Genomic DNA, 19,726 nt, shown 5'->3' with positions numbered 1-19,726 from the left:
TCGCACAGAAAATTTAACTGCAGTTAAATTGCAAGCTTGAAGGAGAGCTGTGGGGAGTGGACAATCGTTCCCCTGAAAAATCTGATGGTGATCAGAATGGATCTACCATGTTGCCGGCCGGAATTTCACGTCCAGTGACAGGCTTTGTGGGGCCAACATAAATTCTTTCCTGACGCACTGATACTTCTGTGTAATCTTTCAGCGGCCACGTCAGGATAGTATGAATGGCTGGCTTGAAGCTGTACCATGTGGCAGCTCTCCAGAAGTACTACAAGGTAAATCCTGTGCTGCCAGAGGAGATTGTGGTGTACCAAGATGGAGTGGGGAGTGGACGTTATTTATTCCCCTGAAAAATCTGATGGTGATCGGAATGGATGTACCATGATGCCGGCCGGAATTTCACATTCAGTGACAGGCTTTGTGAGACCAACATAAATTCTTTCCTGAACCACTGAAACTTTGGGGTGGCAATTCAGCTTTTACATCAGGATATTATGAATGGCTTGAAGCTTTCCCTTATGGCAGCTCTCCTCTCCAGAAGTACTACAAGGGAAATCATGCGCTGCCAGAGAAGATTGTAGTATACCGAGATCATGGATTGTCAGATGGACAGCTCAGCACAGTTCAGAATTGTGAGATCCCGCAGTTACAGACCTGCTTTTGTACTTTTGAAACGTATTCCCCTCGCATAATTGTCATTGTAGTGCAGAAAAGGATCAGCACCAATCTGTACTGCTCCGTATCCGTAGCATTTGTCACAGGACAGAAATGACATTGCATTCCTAAACTGGAGGCATAAAGTGCTTTAAAGCATCTTGCGTGTGTATACATGGATAAGGTAGTGTAAGTGGTGTACTGCTTCACACTGACAGATCCAACTCACTGTTTAACACAGTGCAAACAGCTGTTTGTGTAGTGATGGCCGTGCTGGTGCACATGTTGGCGAGAGTGCAGGCGATGACGGTTTTCCAGCCCATATGGTCGGACTGAGGTAGCTCAATGACAGAACAACAGTGACTGTCCAGCTGATCGAATTTGGTCTGTCCAAAATGCAGCAACAACCTTATTATCTTGGGTGTGCCCACAACACACTCATATACCCATCGGTCATTGCTTCATTGTGATACACAAGCCCCTTCACCGCGGCAAGGTAACGATCATGAAGGGGAATTGACACATGTACATGTCTTTTGTTTTGTTATTGTTGCAGCCCCAGTGCAGCCAGAAAAATTAGACATGTACACACATAAGAAAAAATATTATTATTGTTGGTAGAGGCCATTCAGGAATCCACCTGGAGTCCTGGACCCTGTTGGTGGTGGCGGAGAAGGCAGTCAAGCGGCCTGCAGGCAGAGATGCTGTGTGGGGACTGACTTAGTCTTCGGGCTGAGGCGAGGCGTTGGACTAAGGAAAGTCTGCATGTCATGTGACATCACCATCAGATCGCTAGAGCATCCTGTCCTTGCCTGCGTGGACATGGGAGGAGGAGGATTACTGGCACCTTTTTTCCATTGTGCTGTGACATCACCCTTAAACACACTGTAAACCATACTTGCCAGCTTGTTGTGCAAGTGCTGCTTCCTTTCTGCCTTCTGGTAATTTGGTAACATCTCCACCACTTTGTGCTTATACCGAGAGTCTAGTAGCGTTGCCACCCAGTACAGGTCATTCGCCTTGAGTTTTTTTATACTGGGGTCCCTGAATAGGCTGGACAGCATGAAAGCCCCTATCTGCACAAGGTTGGATGCCGACCTACTAGTCATCTCCTCTTGCTCTTCCTCAGTGATGTCAGGTAAGTTCTCCTCCTCCCCTCAGCCACGAACAAAACCATGGCAAAAAGTGAGCAGCACAAGCCCCCTGCTATGACTGCTGCGGTTGTTCTTCCGCTTCCTCCACAAAGTCACCTTCCTCCTCTGACTCCTCTTCCCCAGAAGACTCTTCCTCCTCCCACATCCTCTTTGTTGTCGACAAATCTGGTTCTGCTGATGATGGTTCCCACTCTTCCTCCTCTTCCTGTTCATGCTCCTCTACAGCTTGATCCACCACTCTACGTACGGCACGCTCAGGAATAAAGCGTATGGGATCAGGTCGCTGATGTCGCCTTAAGTGCGACTCACCAGGTTTGTCACCTCCTCAAATGGACGCATGAGCCTGCAGGCATTACGCATGAGTGTCCAGTACCTCGTGAAGAAAATCCCCAGCTCCCCAGAGCCTGCTCTAGCACCCTAGCTGTACAGATACTCATTTGACGGCTTTCTCCTGTTGTAGCAGGCGGTAAAACATGAGGAACGTTGTATTCCAGTGAGTCAGGCTATCGCAAATCAAGCGCCTCACTGGCAAGTTCTTTTTCTGCTGAATATCGGAGGAGTGCGCCATGGCCGTGTAGAAACGCTTGAAATACCCACACACCTTACTGGACTGCTTTCAAACCTCCTGTAAGCCTGGGAACTTCCACACAAATCTTTGAATTATAAGATTCAGCACATGTGCCGTGCAGGGCACATGTGGCAACCTACCCAAACTCAAAGCTGAAATTAGATATCTTCCGTTGTCACACACCACTCTCCAGTTGGTGCGGGGTCAGCCACTGATCCACTTGTTTGTTCAGAGCGGCCAGAAGTGCTGGTCCAGTGTGACTCTTGGCTTTGAGGCAAGACATGTACAAGATGGCGTGGCACCGTCGTGCCTGGCATGTGGAATAGGTCCTGGGGAGCTGGGGGTGTGCAGTTGTAGAGGAGAGCGCAGCAGTAGAGTAGCACAGTCGAGGAGGAGGACGACAGCGAAGGGGATGTAGGGGGAGGAGTAGGAGGAGAAGGAAAGGAGGTGGCAGCAGGCCTGCCTGCAAGCCGTGGAGGTGTCACCAGTAAGGCTGCTGCACAGCCACGTATTCCCTGCTTGCCAGCGGTCACCAGGTTGACCCAATGTGCCGTATAAGTAATATATCTGCCCTGACTGTGCTTTGCAGACCAGGCATCCATGGTCAGATGGACACTTGACCCAATGTTTTGTGCCAGAGATGACCCCACTCTCCTTTCAACATCACAGTACAGTTTGGGCATCACCTTTTTTGAAAAATAATTGTGACCTGGTATCTTCCACTGTGGTGTCCCAATTGCCACAATTTTTCAGAAGGCCTCAGAGTCCACCATCTTTTATGGTAACAGCTGGCGAGCTAACAGTTCCGCCAAGCCAGCTGTCAGATGCCGGGCAAGGGGCTGACTGGCAGACATTGGCTTCTTCCGCTAAAAGATTTCCCTCACGGACACCTGGCTGCTGCTGTGGGCAGAGGAGTAGGAGTCGCCCAAGGTGAGAGGCGGAGTGGAGGAGGTTAGCTGTGATTGTGAAGGTGCAAGGGAGAAAGCGGCTGAAAATGATGCACCTGAAGGAGGAAGAGGAGAAGGAGGGTGGCTTTGCTTTTGTGTGCTGCTTTTCCTCAGGTGGTCTTGCCATTGCAGTTTGTGCCTTTTCTGCATGTGCCTTCGTAAGGCAGTTGTCCCTACGTGAGTGTTGGCCTTTCCACGGCTCAATTTTTGGTGGCAGAGAGTACAGATGGCATTGCTCTGATCTTTGGCAGACACACAAAAATGTCCACACTGCGGTGATGGCACTATGGTGGCATCAGCAGCTAACGTTGAAGGGCATGTTGGCTGGCTGTCCATAGGTGGCAACACATGGCGACGGACACTGCCACCAGCTGTTTCTGATGAAGAGCTCCCCCTGCTTCTTTCAGCAACTCGTCTCCTCCTACTCCTCTCTGACTCCCCCTCTGAACTGTCCCCCTGTTCATCTCCTATCTTGGGAACCCACGTGACATCCATGACAGTATCATCATAATAATCCTCCCCAGCTTCGCTTGTATCAGACACCTCCAAAACTGCACCAACAGCAGGTACTTCATCATCCTCCTCCTCACACCTTACGTCCATAGTGCTGCGTAACATTTGAGATGGTGTAACTTGCTTAGCACCTTCATCTTGTTGTAACAATAATGGCTGTGAATCAGTGAATTCCCCACCAAATAACTCCTGCGAAGTGTCAAATGTAGCGGATGTGGTACTTGGAGTAGCGCTGGTGGCTGCGGAAGTTGAGGTGTTCTGTGTTAAATAGTCAAGCACGTCCTGACAATCTTGGGAGTTGATGGGATGTGCCTTCTGAGCACTGCACTTTGGTCCAGGGCTGCACGAAATCACATCAGCACGACCTCGAACAGACCTGCCCGGTGGCCTGCCTTTGGGTCTACCTCTGCCTGTTTTGTCCACATCGGGGGGGGGGGGGGGGGGGGGGGTGAAGTGAAAGGTATCCACTGACTTGACTAATACAATGTGCAGTCACACAGGTGCAGTGAAAGATATGCAGTGACTGGTATTACAATACAATGGGCTCGATTCACAAAGTGGTGATAACCCAGTTAAAGAATTTAGGCGTGATAACCATTTTATCATGCCTAAACTCAGTTTAGGCATGATGGGCTTGATTCACAAAAGAGTGCTAACTGTTAGCATGGCCCTTGTTGGACAAATTTTCGCGTCTGTGTGCAATTAAACGGTTTCACGCACAAACGTGAATTTTCGCACAAAAATTCACGCGGAAACGGCCGTGCTAAAATTTAGCACTCTTTTGTGAATCAAGCCTGATAAGTTTAGGCATGATAAGTTTAGGCATGATAAGTTTAGGCGTGATAAGTTTAGGCGTGCTAAGTTTAGATAAGTTTAGATCGCAAAGTCCCGCGCGCAAAGCAGCGCCATTAAACTCTATGAGACGTTTCGCGCACCAGACTTCGCTTGCGCAAAACTTTTGATCAGCTGTGCACTGCGGTGCTAACCCAGTTGGAGCTATAGTTATCATGCCTAAACTTATCATGCCTAAACTTATCACGCCTAAACTTATCACGCCTAAACTTTTCATGCCTAAACTTATCATCCCTAAACTGAGTTTAGGCATGTTAAGGGGCATTTCACCAGCGTGCTAACAGTTTGCACCGCTTTGTGAAACAGGTGCAGTTAACAGGTATGCATGGACTGGTATATTAAACAGCGTGCGGTCAAACAGGTGCAGTGAACAGGTATGCAGTGATTGGTATTACAAATGTATTGCTGTCACACACACACACACAGGTACCATGAACTGGTGCTGTGACTGGTGGTATATAATAACACTGCGTGTGCTCACGTAGGTAGGAGCACTGCACACAGGTAGGTATGCAGTGATTGGTATTGCAAATGTGCAGCTGTAACACACACAGGTACCATCAACAGGGGCAGCGACTGGTGGTATATAAAACTGTATGCGCTCACGTAGGTAGGTGCACTGCACACAGGTAGGTATGCAGTAATTGGTATTACAAATGTGCAGCTGTCACACACAGAGGTACCGTGAACAGGTGCAGCGACTGGTGGTATAAAAAACTGCGTGTGCTGATGTAGGTAGGTAGGTGCACTGAACAGGTGGGTATGAAATGATTGGTATTACAAATGTGCAGCTGTCACACACACAGGTGGTCACTGAATGTGCTGGGCCTGGCAGTGGCACAGTAGGAATTACCAAGGGGCCAAGGTCCAACAGCTGCGACTGACTGACAGGGTTGTATATGCAACACAAGTGTCTGTGGGACACACACACACACAAAAAAATAGATCACCAGAACAACATTAGCTCTCAAAAGAGCTGTTGAGGAGTGCTTTTTAGCAATAAGGATCAGCAAGGAGCAAGCTAACAAGCCTAACACACAAGCGCCTAACTAAGCTTTCCCTATGTCAGTAGCAGGTTCTCTCCCTTCTCTAATTACTGCAGCCACTTGAGTGAGTGAAATGGCTGATGCTGCCTGCGTTTTATAAGGGGGGGCTCCAGGATGGAGTGTAGCCTGATTGGCTACCCTGTGTCTGCTGACTGTGATGTAGAGGACCAAAGTTGACCCTAATGATGTAGTATAGGGGACAGGTTAAACTCGCATATAGTTCGCGGTTCACCGCGAACGCGAACCACTGAAGTTTGCGTGTTCGCGTTCGCCGGCGAACCGGTTTGGGCCATCTCTAATTAGCTCTGTGGAAAGCCAAATTCTGATTGGAAAATTGGCAGAAATTTCCGCCCATCCATAGTTTACACTTCAAAAAAAAAAAAACCCTGATGTTAGTGATTTCAGCATTTATTAAAATCACTGTGATAAATGGTCAACCAAAGGCAGCCACATTGATTGTAGATGCTAAATTATAGATTAATGTGGTTTCTGATACGGTAATTTGAGAGTTACCATTAACCTTTTAGGGCTCTTTCACACCAAGGCGTTGCATTTTAGGGGACGTTAAAGTCGCATAACGTGCCCCTAACACAACGCATGGTGGTGTTGAAGTTGGACGTCAGATTGAGCCACGTTATGCGGCTCTTGATGCGTCCGTGATGCGTACTTTTTGACGCATGCGGATAGAACGAAAACGGCGCATGCGTCAAAAGACTGTGGAGACCACGTGATCGGAACACTCCACATCACGTGGTCCCGCCAGCCAATTGTTGCACAAAGCGGTCACTCCAGGAACTAAACAGCACAGTGCAGTGGATATTAATTAGCCATGTGGCTAGGCACAATAGCGGACTCTCCCCTCCTCCTCTCCTGCACTGAAAATTAACAGACATTACTGAGCATGTGCAAACAGTCTAACGCGGCTAAAACCGCATTTAACGCACAGCATGCTGCACTTTCATTGAACGTGCAGCGTTACACTGTAACGCAATGTGGGCACTGTGAACAGCCCATTGATTTTTCATTACTGTGAGTTGGGCTGCGTTACAGGCTGCTCTAACGTGCGCCTGTAACGTCCCACTGTGAAAGCAGCCTTAACCTTCAATTTAACTTCTGGCCTGCTGGAAGTGCTCCAGGCCAAATTACTTTAGGAAATTACATTTTATTTCTTATGCGTGATATTTCCTTGCTATCAAGTAGCACACTTAGACAGGGCACACGTATGCTAAAATTGCATGCATTTTGATACATTGGGTTCACAAAATTAGTTAGCACGCCTAAAAGCCCTTTAGCACGCCTAAAGCCCTTTATGATGCGCAAAGTTTTGCGCGCTAAGGTAGCGCGCGAAAAGCTTAAGCGCTGCATGGTGTGCACAAAAACGTTGCACCGGGTGCGACTAAAATGACGTACTGGGTTCGCCTGAAACGTCGCACGGTGCGCCATTTTGGGCGCAACCGGTGCAAAGGGTTAGACGCACCTAGTGAGACATTTTAGTCGCTCCCAGTGCGACATTTTCGCACGCACTGCGCAGCGTCAGGGGCGTCGCTAGCCCCAAAGATCAGTGGGACGTGTCCCTGATCTATTCTGGGTTGCCCTGGATGTCCTTCAGGCAGAGTAGAGGCACCACAGCACCCAGCATGGCACTACACAGTACCCAGGTGCCCAAAGATCAGTGGGACGTGTCCCTGATCTATTCTGGGTTGCCCTGGATGTCCTTCAGGCAGAGTAGAGGCACCACAGCACCCAGCATGGCACTACACAGTACCCAGGTGCCCCATAAAGGCACCATAACACCCAGCATGACAGCATAGAACTAGAGTTGGGCCGAACGGTTCGCCTGCGAACGGTTCCATGCGAACTTCAGTGGTTCGCGATCGCGGCCCGCAGGCGAACTTTTGCGGAAGTTCGGTTCGCCCCATAATACACCATGAGGGTCAACTTTGACCCTCTACATCACAGTCAGCAGGCCCAATGTAGCCAATTAGGCTACACTAGCCCCTGGAGCCACTCCCCCCCCTAATAAAAGGCAGGCAGCGGCGGCCATTACGCTCACTCGTGTGCCTGCGTTAGTGAGAGTAGGGCGAGCTGCTGCAGACTGTCTCTCATAGGGAAAGATTAGTTAGGCTTAGCTTGTTCCTGGCTGCATACCTGTTCTGTGAACCCACCACTGCATACCTGTACTGTGAACCCACCACTGCATACCTGTTCAGTGAACCCACCACTGCATACCTGTTCAGTGAACCCACCACTGCATACCTGTTCAGTGAACCCACCACTGCATACCTGTTCTGTGAACCCACCACTGCATACCTGTACTGTGAACCCACCACTGCATACCTGCTCTGTGAACCCACCACTGCATACCTGTTCAGTGAACCTGCCACTGCATACCTGTTCTGTGAACCCACCACTGCATACCTGTACTGTGAACCCACCACTGCATACCTGTTCTGTGAACCCACCACTGCATACCTGTACTGTGAACCCACCACTGCATACCTGCTCTGTGAACCCACCACTGCATACCTGTTCTGTGAACCCACCACTGCATACCTGTACTGTGAACCCACCACTGCATACCTGTACTGTGAACCCACCACTGCATACCTGTTCAGTGAACCCACCACTGCATACCTGTTCAGTGAACCCACCACTGCATACCTGTTCAGTGAACCCACCACTGCATACCTGTTCTGTGAACCCACCACTGCATACCTGTACTGTAAACCCACCACTGCATACCTGTTCTGTGAACCCACCACTGCATACCTGTTCAGTGAACCTGCCACTGCATACCTGTTCTGTGAACCCACCACTGCATGCCTGTACTGTGAACCCACCACTGCATACCTGTACTGTGAACCCACCACTGCATACCTGTTCAGTGAACCCACCACTGCATACCTGTTCAGTGAACCCACCACTGCATACCTGTTCAGTGAACCTGCCACTGCATACCTGTTCTGTGAACCCACCACTGCATACCTGTTCTGTAAACCCACCACTGCATACCTGTACTGTGAACCCACCACTGCATACCTGTTCAGTGAACCCACCACTGCATACCTGTTCAGTGAACCCACCACTGCATACCTGTTCAATGAACCTGCCACTGTATACCTGTTCTGTTCAGTGAACCCGCCACTGTATACCTGTTCAGTGAACCTGCCACTGCATACCTGTTCTGTGAACCCACCACTGCATACCTGTTCTGTTCAGTGAACCCGCCACTGTATTCCTGTTCAGTGAACCCGCCACTGCATACCTGTTGTGTTCAGTGAACCCACCACTGTATACCTGTTCAGTGAACCTGCCACTGCATACCTGTACTGTTCAGTGAACCCGCCACTGCATACCTGTTCTGTTCAGTGAACCCGCCACTGTATACCTGTTCAGTGAACCTGCCACTGCATACCTGTTCTGTGAACCCATCACTGCATACCTGTTCTGTTCAGTAAACCCGCCACTGCATACCTGTTCTGTTCAGTGAACCCGCCACTGTATTCCTGTTCAGTGAACCCGCCACTGCATACCTGTTCTGTGAACCCACCACTGCATACCTGTTCTGTTCAGTGAACCCGCCACTGTATTCCTGTTCAGTGAACCCGCCACTGCATACCTGTTGTGTTCAGTGAACCCGCCACTGTATACCTGGTCAGTGAACCTGCCACTGCATACCTGTACTGTTCAGTGAACCCGCCACTGCATACCTGTTCTGTTCAGTGAACCCGCCACTGTATACCTGTTCTGTTCAGTGAACCCGCCACTGTATACCTGTTCAGTGAACCTGCCACTGCATACCTGTTCTGTGAACTCACCACTGTATACCTGTTCTGTTGAGTGAACCCGCCACTGTATACCTGTTCAGTGAACCTGCCACTGCATACCTGTTCTGTGAACCCACCACTGCATACCTGTTCTGTTCAGTAAACCCGCCACTGCATACCTGTTCTGTTCAGTGAACCCGCCACTGTATTCCTGTTCAGTGAACCCGCCACTGCATACCTGTTCTGTGAACCCACCACTGCATATCTGTACTGTTCAGTGAACCCGCCACTGCATACCTGTTCTGTTCAGTGAACCCGCCACTGTATTCCTGTTCAGTGAACCCGCCACTGCATACCTGTTCTGTGAACCCACCACTGCATACCTGTTCTGTTCAGTGAACCCGCCACTGTATACCTGTTCTGTTCAGTGAACCCGCCACTGTATACCTGTTCAGTGAACTTGCCACTGCATACCTGTTCTGTGAACCCACCACTGCATACCTGTTCTGTTCAGTGAACCCGCCACTGCATACCTGTTCTGTTCAGTGAACCGGCCACTGTATTCCTGTTCAGTGAACCGGCCACTGCATACCTGTTGTGTTCAGTGAACCCGCCACTGTATACCTGTTCTGTCATTCAGCTACATCAGCCAGGCGACCATATGGGCTGTAAAGCCACCAAAACCTGCACTCTCGCCATGGTGCGCACCAGTCCAGCACGGCCGTCGCTACACAAACAGCTGTTTGCGGTGCGTTACACGGTGAGTTTGGTGTGTCAGTGTGAAGCAGTACCTTAATTACACTACCTGGTTGATGTATACACATGTAAGATGTTTTAAAGCACTTTAGGCCTGTCATTTAGCATTCAATGTGATTTCTGCCCTTAAAACGCTGCTTTGCATCAAATCCAGATTTTTCCCGGGGACTTTTGGCATGTATCCCACTCCTCCACCTGGGGTCCAGGTGTTAGACCCCTTGAAACATCTTTTCCATCACTTTTGTGGCCAGCATAATTTTTTTTTTCAAAGTTCGCATCCCCATTGAAGTCTATTGCGGTTCGCGAACTTTTCGGCGAACCGAACTTTCCGCGAAGGTTCGCGAACCCGGTTCGCGAACCGAAAATCGGAGGTTCGGCCCTACTCTACATAGAACCCAGCATGGCACCACAGCAGACAGCAATGGTGGGTATGATAGGTGCTATGGTGCCTCTATGCGGGCATATTGGGTGCTTTGATGCCATGCTAGGTGCTGAGATGCCTTTATGTGGGCATGCAGGAAGCTATGGTTGGGAGGTTTGCGAGATCATGGGAGGGGGTCCACTAGAAGGTCAGGGAATGCTATGGGGGGGGGGGGGGGGAGGCAGCCTGCCCAGCAGAAAGCCAGACCAGCCAGTACAGAAGCCAGGTAACTCTGCCTTAGTTTAAAGGACAACTGTAGCAAGAGGAATATGGAGGCTGCCATATTTACTTTTTAGCTATAGACCCTGAACAAGCATGCAGCAGATCAGGTGTTTCTGACAGTCATATCTGATGAGATTAGCTGCATGCTTGTTTCTGGTGTGATTCAGACACTACTGCAGCCAAAAAGATCAGCAGAGCTGCTAGACAACTGTTATTGTTAAAAAGCAAATCAATATGGCAGCCTCCCTATTCTTCTCACTACAGCTGTCCTTTAAGTGACACTGCCTATTTATGTGATATGCTGCATTCTTTTTTTTTTTTTTTGTATTAATTGGAGAAGGGGCTTCACCCAACATTTTGCTGGGCCGGCCTACTCAGACCACTGTTAAGTTCATGTAAATGTGGCTCCACCCATGACCACACCCACATCCCGGAGCATGGCCACACCCATTTTTCAAGCTGGAGGGCCCAAAAGTGCACCGGATCCCTGAGGATCCTAGCAACAGCCCTGTGCAGCGCTAAACTTTGCGTAGGGCCGGCCCGCTCATGAGGCGGGGTGAAATGTTTGCCTAAGGCGGCACTTCTTGGGGGGCGGCAACCGCCCATCCGTGGGTGCGGGAGGCCGGCCGCCGAGCTGGAGGGGTAGCGGGCAGGAAGGGGGGATTGGGCCTAGCGGTGGGTCCCCTGATCTGCGCTCCACCTCCAGCTTTAAATAGCTCCATAGCTGCCTATAGTAAGAGGGACGGGTGGGGACCACTCACCTCTTCCGGTGCCAGCGTGAGCTCCACTGACGTCGCTTCCTGCAACGCCGCCCACTTACAATTCAGTGGGCAAGTGTGCTAAATGCCCCAATGTTATGTACGTGGGAGAAACTGGACAAACTCTGCACAAACGAATGAAGGGTGGCTTCAAAACGTCAAATGATCGATTAATAGCAGAAACAAAATGTATAAATTGGTTCAAAGCAGTGGAGAAGGGTTTGAATAAAGACAACAACTTTTTATATTGGTATGAGGCTCATGATATTTGAACTTTCTCAGCCATTCTAGCTGAACTTGTGAACTAAGAATTTACGATACCTCTGGGTCAATCCTAATCCCAGGTCTGTGAGCAGGGAGTAAACAAGGATCCTTTTCTTAGCTAGCAACCTCTAACCCCATTTAGATGGTCTGTTTGAATTAAGGCACCTTAATGACATGTATTTATGCTTGAAAAAAATATCTGTTTCCCCTTTGATGTAACATGTATATAGCTGTCTGTACCACCAGCCTGCAAACTAACAGGATATAAGCCCGACGAAGGCTGCAAGGCCGAAAGCTTGCTTATTTTTATTCATTTTTAGTTAGCCAATAAATGGTATCATCCTGATTTAAAACTTCTTGCTTTTACTGATGGCTAACACGGTACAATACCCTACTACTACTATATTGTATAAAAAGGTTACATATAGGTCTGACAAATACAGCACTATATTTCATTGCAGTACCCATCCTACAAACTTTGTATTACTATTAACCCTTTGGGGACTGGCCACCTAACCCCCCCTTAAGGACCAGACAAATTTGTATGTGGGGGGGCACTTGAGGGGGTCAGGCAGCCCGATCCCCTCTGTGGCTAGCTGGGTTGTGTGTCCTCTGTGTGGCCAGGTGTCCCCCCTGTATGCAGCAGCATTTACTCACCTCCCAGGCTCCAGTGATGAGCCGCAGTGGACCCCTCTGCTCCGGCCGGCATCTCTGCTTGTACTGCCGCTCAGTTCTGGGTCGCGGCTTTATGACGTCATCAAGCCAGGACAAGGCACTGACGTTGTAACCCGATTCAAACGTTAGCACCAGGCCCTGGCTGAGGGGAATCCACCAGACGCTGACTCAGATAAAATTATAAAAGTTTTATTTGCGACCTAACGGTGGTCACTGTCAGCTTAAATCAACCTGTAACACTTCAACAACCCAATACCCCTCCCTTGCACATCACGGGTCAAAATACACAATCCCAAGTCTTAACAGCTGGTGCACCGGTAAATGCGGCAGAATGAAAAGGTTAAGTTACATAAAAATTATATAAGATATTTTAGCTACAAAGGTCTTCTTGTACAATAATCAATCACTTTACAGCATGTTATCTTACAGTACCATTGTTGGGGCGTGGGCTGGGGAAAGAGGATGGTCTACTGAGCAATTTCAGTTCCTAAACAGTTCTCAGTCCCTTGCAACCAAGTCCAAGCTATATTGCTCAGCACAACCTTGGGGGAACTCGTGACAGTTCTTAAGATGGTACTGTATAGTAGCACAGTTTGTTGGTTAATCCCAAAAGGATGTTCACCTTGCTCAAAGATCTCTTAGACTCTTTACCCTTGATAATATCTCACCACAAACCCACTTTACTCTGAACACACCTGTCTGGATAGGGCCTCCCTGTCACGGAAGAGCCGTAAGACCAGAAAACGTTATGTTTAACAAGATGTTATGTCCAGGGATGGTCGTAGTCAGCCAACTTCGCTATGCTGGGACTACGCGTATTTTTACGCAAATACGCTTCGCAATCAACGGCTATGTAATCAGAAACTTCACTACGTTTGTATTTCATAGACTACGGGCTCGATTCACAAAGCGGTGATAACTCAGTTATCACGCCTAAAAGACTTTAGGCGTGATAACCTTTGCACTAGCAAAGTTATCACCGCTTTGTGCTCTAACTCGCGCGAAGCGAACGCGTGCGCGCAAAGTCCCATAGGGCTTAATGGGAGCTTCGCGTGAAGTGCCGGGTGCTGCTTGCGCGCGCAAAACTTTGCGCGCGGAAAATTCGCGCGAGTTTCTTCTTATCATGCCTAAACTGAGTTTAGGCGTGATAAAGGGGTTTTCACTCGCGTGCAAACACTTTGCACCGCTTTGTGAATCAGGCCCTACATGTTAAATTACGCAAGGTTTGCGTAGTGCGAAGCGTAGTTTATGCGACTGCTTATGCCCTTATGCAGAAAAATTTCTGCAATAATCTTCAACCTATTTGCAAATATAAACTAATATAAGCATACATTCCACCTTCCAATGCGGAATTGTATGCGTCTAAAAGGGCTATAATATTTCTGCGCATGCGCAATGATCCATATAGATGCAGTTACCACACGCGTAGTTGACTTCGCAATACATACGTCAACTACGCGTAGCGGGCGAAGCTTCGCTTAGCGGGACTACGAGTACGCGGAGATGCGTACGTGTAGTTCTTAAACTTTGTCTGCGAACTACGATGCGTAGTTGCGTACTACGACGCGTAGATTCATGCTGGCGTAGTTTATGAGCAACCCTGGTTATGTCTAGGGGGTCTTCTTTTGGAAATCTAGCTTTCATAGCTGCTACAAGAAGTCTGTTCATGAAGCCTTTTGCCTGTGACTTGTTAATTAGCCAGAGGTGTGAAATCCTAGCTGGAATCCTGGTGTAAAACTCAAAGGTTGTTCTAGCTGGTCAAGCTTAGATGATTGTCATTTAATTGACTCCAAAACCTTTAGAACTAATTATTGGAACTCAAATTGGCTTGGTAAGCTCAGTGACCCCCTGGCCTATATACACAGGTGAATCCAATTATGAGAAAGAGTATTTAAGGGGGCCATTTGTAAGTTTCCCTCCTCTTTTAATTTTCTCTGAAGAGTAACAACATGGGGGTCTCAAAACAGCTCTCAAATGACCTGAAGACAAAGATTGTTCACCATCATGGTTTAGGGGAAGGATACAGAAAGCTGTCTCAGAGATTTCAGCTGTCTGTTTCCACAGTTAGGAACATATTAAAGTGAACCGAGCATCATTTTTAACACCCAGGGCAGCTCTATAGCAAATTAAAAATGCATTCTAAAAATGTGCTTTATTATTAAAAAAAACTTTAATTTCACCTAATTTTTTTACATCTAAGGGTTAAATTGTCCGTCCGCAAAGGACCTGCGGTCCCTGAGCAGGAGATGGTGGAAGACAGATAAGAAATCACCTCTTTAGACTTAATTGACCACAAACAAACCCCCATTGTACTTCAAACAGAAAACATCAGTTACAGTTGAACAATTTCACACCTAGCCTGGCTAATAGCAGTTGTAAAATAGCAGGGGAGTGAGCTTCTGAACAATGGCAGCCCTTGCAGCTATTTGAAGCCAAGAGCTGCTTGGATCCCTTTAAGGAAATGGAAAACCAGAGGCTCAGTTCAAGTTAAGGCTCGAAGTGGCAGACCAAGAACAATTTCAGATAGACAGAAGCGACAAATGGTGAGAACAGTCAAAATCAACCCACAGACCAGCACCAAAGGCCTACAACATAATTTTGCTGCAGATAGAGTCACTGTGCATTGTTCAACCATTTGGCGCACTTTACACAAGGAGAGGCTGTATGTGAGAGTTATGCAGAGGAAGCCAAGAGCACAAACAGAGCCGCTTGTGGTGTGCTAAAGCTCATTTGGACAAGCCAGCTTCTTTTTGGAATAAGGTGCTGTGGACTGATGAGTTATATTGGCATAACAAGGGGCGTTATGCATGGAGGAAAAGGAACACAGCATTCCAAGAAAAACATCCGCTACCTACAATAAAATATGGTGGTGTTTCCATCATGTTATGAGGCTGTGTGGCCAGTGCAGGGACTGGGAATCTTGTCAAAGTTGAGGGACGCATGGATTCCACTCAGTATCAGCAGATTCTGGAGACCAATGTCCAGGAATCAGTGACAAAGCTGAAGCTGCGCCGAGGCTGGATCTTTCAAAAAGACAACGACCCTAAACACTGCTCAAAATCCACTAAGGCATTCATGCAGAGGAACAAGTACAACATTCTGGAATGGCCATCTCAGTCCCCAGACCTGAATATAATTGAAAATCTGTGGTGTGAGTTAGAGAGAGCTGTCCATGCTTGGAAGCCATCAAACCTGAATGAAATGACGGGGCCTGATTCACAAAGCGGTGCTAACAGTTAGCATGCTGGTGAAAAGCCCTTTATCATGCCTAAACTCAGTTTAGGCATGATAAGTTTAGGTGTGATAAGTTTAGGCATGATAAGTTTAGGTGTGATAAGTTTAGGCATGATAAGTTTAGGCGTGATAAGTTTGGGCGTGATAAGTTTAAGCGCCAACTGGGTTAGCACCGCAGTGCACAGCTGATCAAAAGTTTTGTGCTAGCAAAGTCTGGTGCACCTTGAATAAAGTTTAATGGCGCTGTTTTGCGTGCGGGACTTTGCAAGCGATCTAAACTTATCTAAACTTATCACGCCTAAACTTCTCACACCTAAACTTATCACGCCTAAACTTGTCACACCTAAACTTATCACGCCTAAACTTATCACGCCTAAACTGGCTTTTCACCAGCGTGGTGCAATGGTTATCATGCCTAAAGTCTCTAACTGGGTTAGCACCGCTTTGTGAATCGAATATGTTTTGTAAAGAGGAATGGTCCAAAATACCTTCAACCAGAATTCAGACTCTCATTGGAACCTACAGGAAGCGTTTAGAGCCTGTAATTTCTGCAAAAGGAGGATCTACTAAATATTGATTTCATTTCTTCTTTTTGGTGCCCAAATTTCTGCACCTGCCTAATTTTGTTTAAACAATTATTACACACGTTCTGTAAATCCAATAAATTTCATTTCACTTCTCAAATATCACTGTGTGTGTCTCCTATATGATATGTTTAACTGACATTTTTTATCGTAACAACCAACAATTTATACAGGAAAATCGATTGACGATTAACAAGGTTGCCCAAACTTTCGCACCCCACTGTATATATTCCCATTCCCAATTTTTCTGCCTGCAATTGAATGTGGCATTTCTGTATGTGTGTATTTTTTACTATTTAGCCACTAAATGTGCCCCCCCCCCCACCACACACACACACACACACACACACACACACACACACACACACACACACACACACACACACACACACACACACACACACACACACACACCACACACACACACACACACACAAACACACACACACACACACACTTTATTCCTCCTGTGTACTGTGAACAGTCTACAGGAAGGGGTGGGTGTATGTTTTACTTTCACTTTTGTCAATGACCACCAAGCATCTCATTGATGCCGGTGATAACTGATCACAGGCATTTTGATTGGGGAATGGGAAATGTGTTCCCAATAAACTATCAGTGTACTAACTCACACAGTGGCGATCACGGTGCGGTACGTATATATCTATGCCCCTGGGACTTTAGATGAAGTCCTACGGAGTGTAGATATACTACTGCAGGAACACTAAGTAGTTGAAGCACACCTGAGCTGACGCTACATCTATGCCAACGTGTGTACTGTAGTTTAGGATCCTTCTACTTACCTCTTCTCTGTTTTGGATGAGGTTGTCTTGATTGCAGTACCCTGTCCCTGTTTGTGGCTCTGACTACAGCCAGTCGCACAGAGGACAAAAAAACAGGGAATGCTCTGTTCTCGTGCTCCTTGTATTTTTGTCCTCCGGAACAGATGTGCAGAGCAGCCGAGGCCGGGAGTGTTATGGGTATGCATATTTGATGCTCATACATGAGTGTCATTTCTGAAGTATGCATGACCAGAATGCTATCACCTGCAGTGCATCCAGGCAGGAGTGCAAAATTACAGGGAGTGGAGCATACACTGCCTCTTTGTCGAATGGGGGGCAGAGCAGCAAAACAGAGGGGAGCCCATTCAAACCGGTAATGTCTAGTCAGGGTGTGTGTGTGTGTGTGTGTGTGTGTGTGTGTGTGTGTGTGTGGGGGGGTGATATCAGGCCTTAGGCGCTGGGAAGAACAATTCCGGCCCTGTCTGCAGAGCTCCCTTTACTTCTGTAAATGTTGCAGGATAAGCGGGCCAGCCGCCTCCTTCTGCATCTATGGAATAAGAAAGAGGACAAAAAGCGCAGACTGTGCCTGGTGTTGAAAATGACACAGTACAGTTGCACTTGAACTTAATTTATTGCACATAATAAAAACAATCCTGACCTGGGTTCCGGCTGATTAGTCTACAGGCTGGCTGTGTGACTGGGCATGGGGAAATACATATTCATGAAAATTTCATAAAGGGGATCTACCAGAAGCGGTAGAAATTGACAAACTGAGTACCTACTATATTTTTTGGAATATAGGATGCACTTTAATTCCCCCAAAAATGGGGAGTAAAGTCCCTGAAACTTATATGTCAAAGACAGGGAGTCCCCAAATTACAATCACCGCTTATTCCCCACATCATCAGAGACTCCCTGCCTTGTCCCCCTGTGTGGTCGTCCAGTCCCCTCCCCCCCATCTCCTCCACTCCCCTTTGCAAAAATAATTAGCGTTAGCGTGGATCACCTCACCAGCTATTCCTGTTCTCTCCGCACAGACATCTTCTCTCATGCACGGCTCCCCTAGTGACGTATTCTGCTGATGACATGATTAGAGGTCTGTGCTAACCACTGTAATCGCTGGTGAGGTAAGCCGTGCTGCTAAGTGCTTTTACACAGAGTGAATGGAGGAGACCAGTGGGGGGGGAGTGGAGAACCACACAGGGGGACAAGAGGAGGCACAGGGGGACTGGAGGATAACACAGAGGTCCGAGGAGCAGGAGGGGACATAGGGGGACACATAGGATGATCGGAGGACCACAGAGAGGAACAGGAGGGGACACAGGGGGACATAAGAGGACACACAGGGGGCAAATGAGGCCACAGTTTGACACACAGGAGGATACAGGGAGGACACAGGGGGGGACACATGAGGCGCAAAGGAGGACATAGGTGGGCAGAAGGGGACACACAGGTGGAGAAAAGGAGGACAGAAGGGGATACATGGTGGACAGAAAGGGACACAGGAGGACAAGGATTAGTCATGAACATGTACAAGACGTAGATGGTATTTGCCCTGTAAACCTAGGTGTGTCTTATATTCCGTACCATCTTATATTTTGAAGAATACAGTAACTTTAAGCGCTGGAGAATATTTCTTGCTATTCACTCACATTCTATTTGCTTGGCAGATTGTCCATAGTTGCGCTAAGCCGTATTGTTCTTATTCCAACTAGAGTATAGTGTCCATACATGCCAGACTGTCAAGCCAGTGGAACCGCCCAGTATACAAGCTGCTGATTGTGCTCCAATCCCACAGTGCACTATTCACTGATGTTACAACTAACACATACGCTGTTATATTGTGCAGAATATTAATGCAAAGTAAAAAAAAAACTTTCTCTTTCAAATACAGATAAAAGCTAACTTTCAAAACCTTTTCCTGGCTTAAAAGTATAAAGAAACTAACACTGTTTTGTAATTAGAACATTGGCATCTAAAATGGTTTGTATAACTGGTCTACCCACCTGTGGACATCAGCCAAGTGACCCAGAAGCAGCAAAGCCATTTGCAATGCATTTCTCTTTCGCCAATCAGTCTGTCTATACAGGAAGTGTGGGAACGCTTGACTGGGTGATCTTTGACACTGTCATTTATGACATTTCACACCCTTATCTGTTCATTAACCTAAGCTTTCTTAAACCCTGCAGTGACTGGAGTCATTATGCCGTCATCCCAATGACCATAACAATTTAAAAAAGCAAACATGAACTGAGAATGTAAAACAATTATGATTTTAACTTTCACTAATTGATGAAATGGTTTTACATAAAAATATCGCCTGGAAATCAACAGCCATATTTAATTTATCAATTGAGGAAAAACAAAAGTTTGCTTTCTTAAAACAGAAAGAATTTGCGATAATTCAGGTTGGAGTGAGCTTGAGATGTCTCCCAGTGCATCACTGCTGAATATATGCAAATAACCATTGTTACCCTTAGAAGCTAAACACACCTCCAGAACCCCTGGAATGCAATGATGTGTCAATTT

At 47.4% G+C, this 19,726-nt stretch overlaps 1 protein-coding gene across 1 annotated transcript in view; it reads right to left on the bottom strand.

Annotated features, from left to right (window-relative positions):
- The window catches only part of LOC137521756 (carcinoembryonic antigen-related cell adhesion molecule 1-like), a 45,234-nt gene extending 25,974 nt beyond the window's left edge, over window positions 1-19,260 (bottom strand). The window contains exon 1 of the mRNA XM_068241439.1: window positions 19,204-19,260. Within this exon, the coding sequence (XP_068097540.1) occupies window positions 19,204-19,255 (52 nt within the window). The 5' untranslated portion in view covers window positions 19,256-19,260. The remainder of the gene's footprint in view (window positions 1-19,203) is intronic.
- Between the last annotated feature and the right edge of the window lie 466 nt (window positions 19,261-19,726).

Source organism: Hyperolius riggenbachi, chromosome 6, assembly GCF_040937935.1.
Source record: "Hyperolius riggenbachi isolate aHypRig1 chromosome 6, aHypRig1.pri, whole genome shotgun sequence".
In the NCBI taxonomy this organism is placed as follows: Eukaryota; Metazoa; Chordata; class Amphibia; order Anura; family Hyperoliidae; genus Hyperolius; species Hyperolius riggenbachi.
Note: the sequence above shows the minus strand (reverse complement) of the source record. Positions and strands in the feature narration are given on the sequence as shown.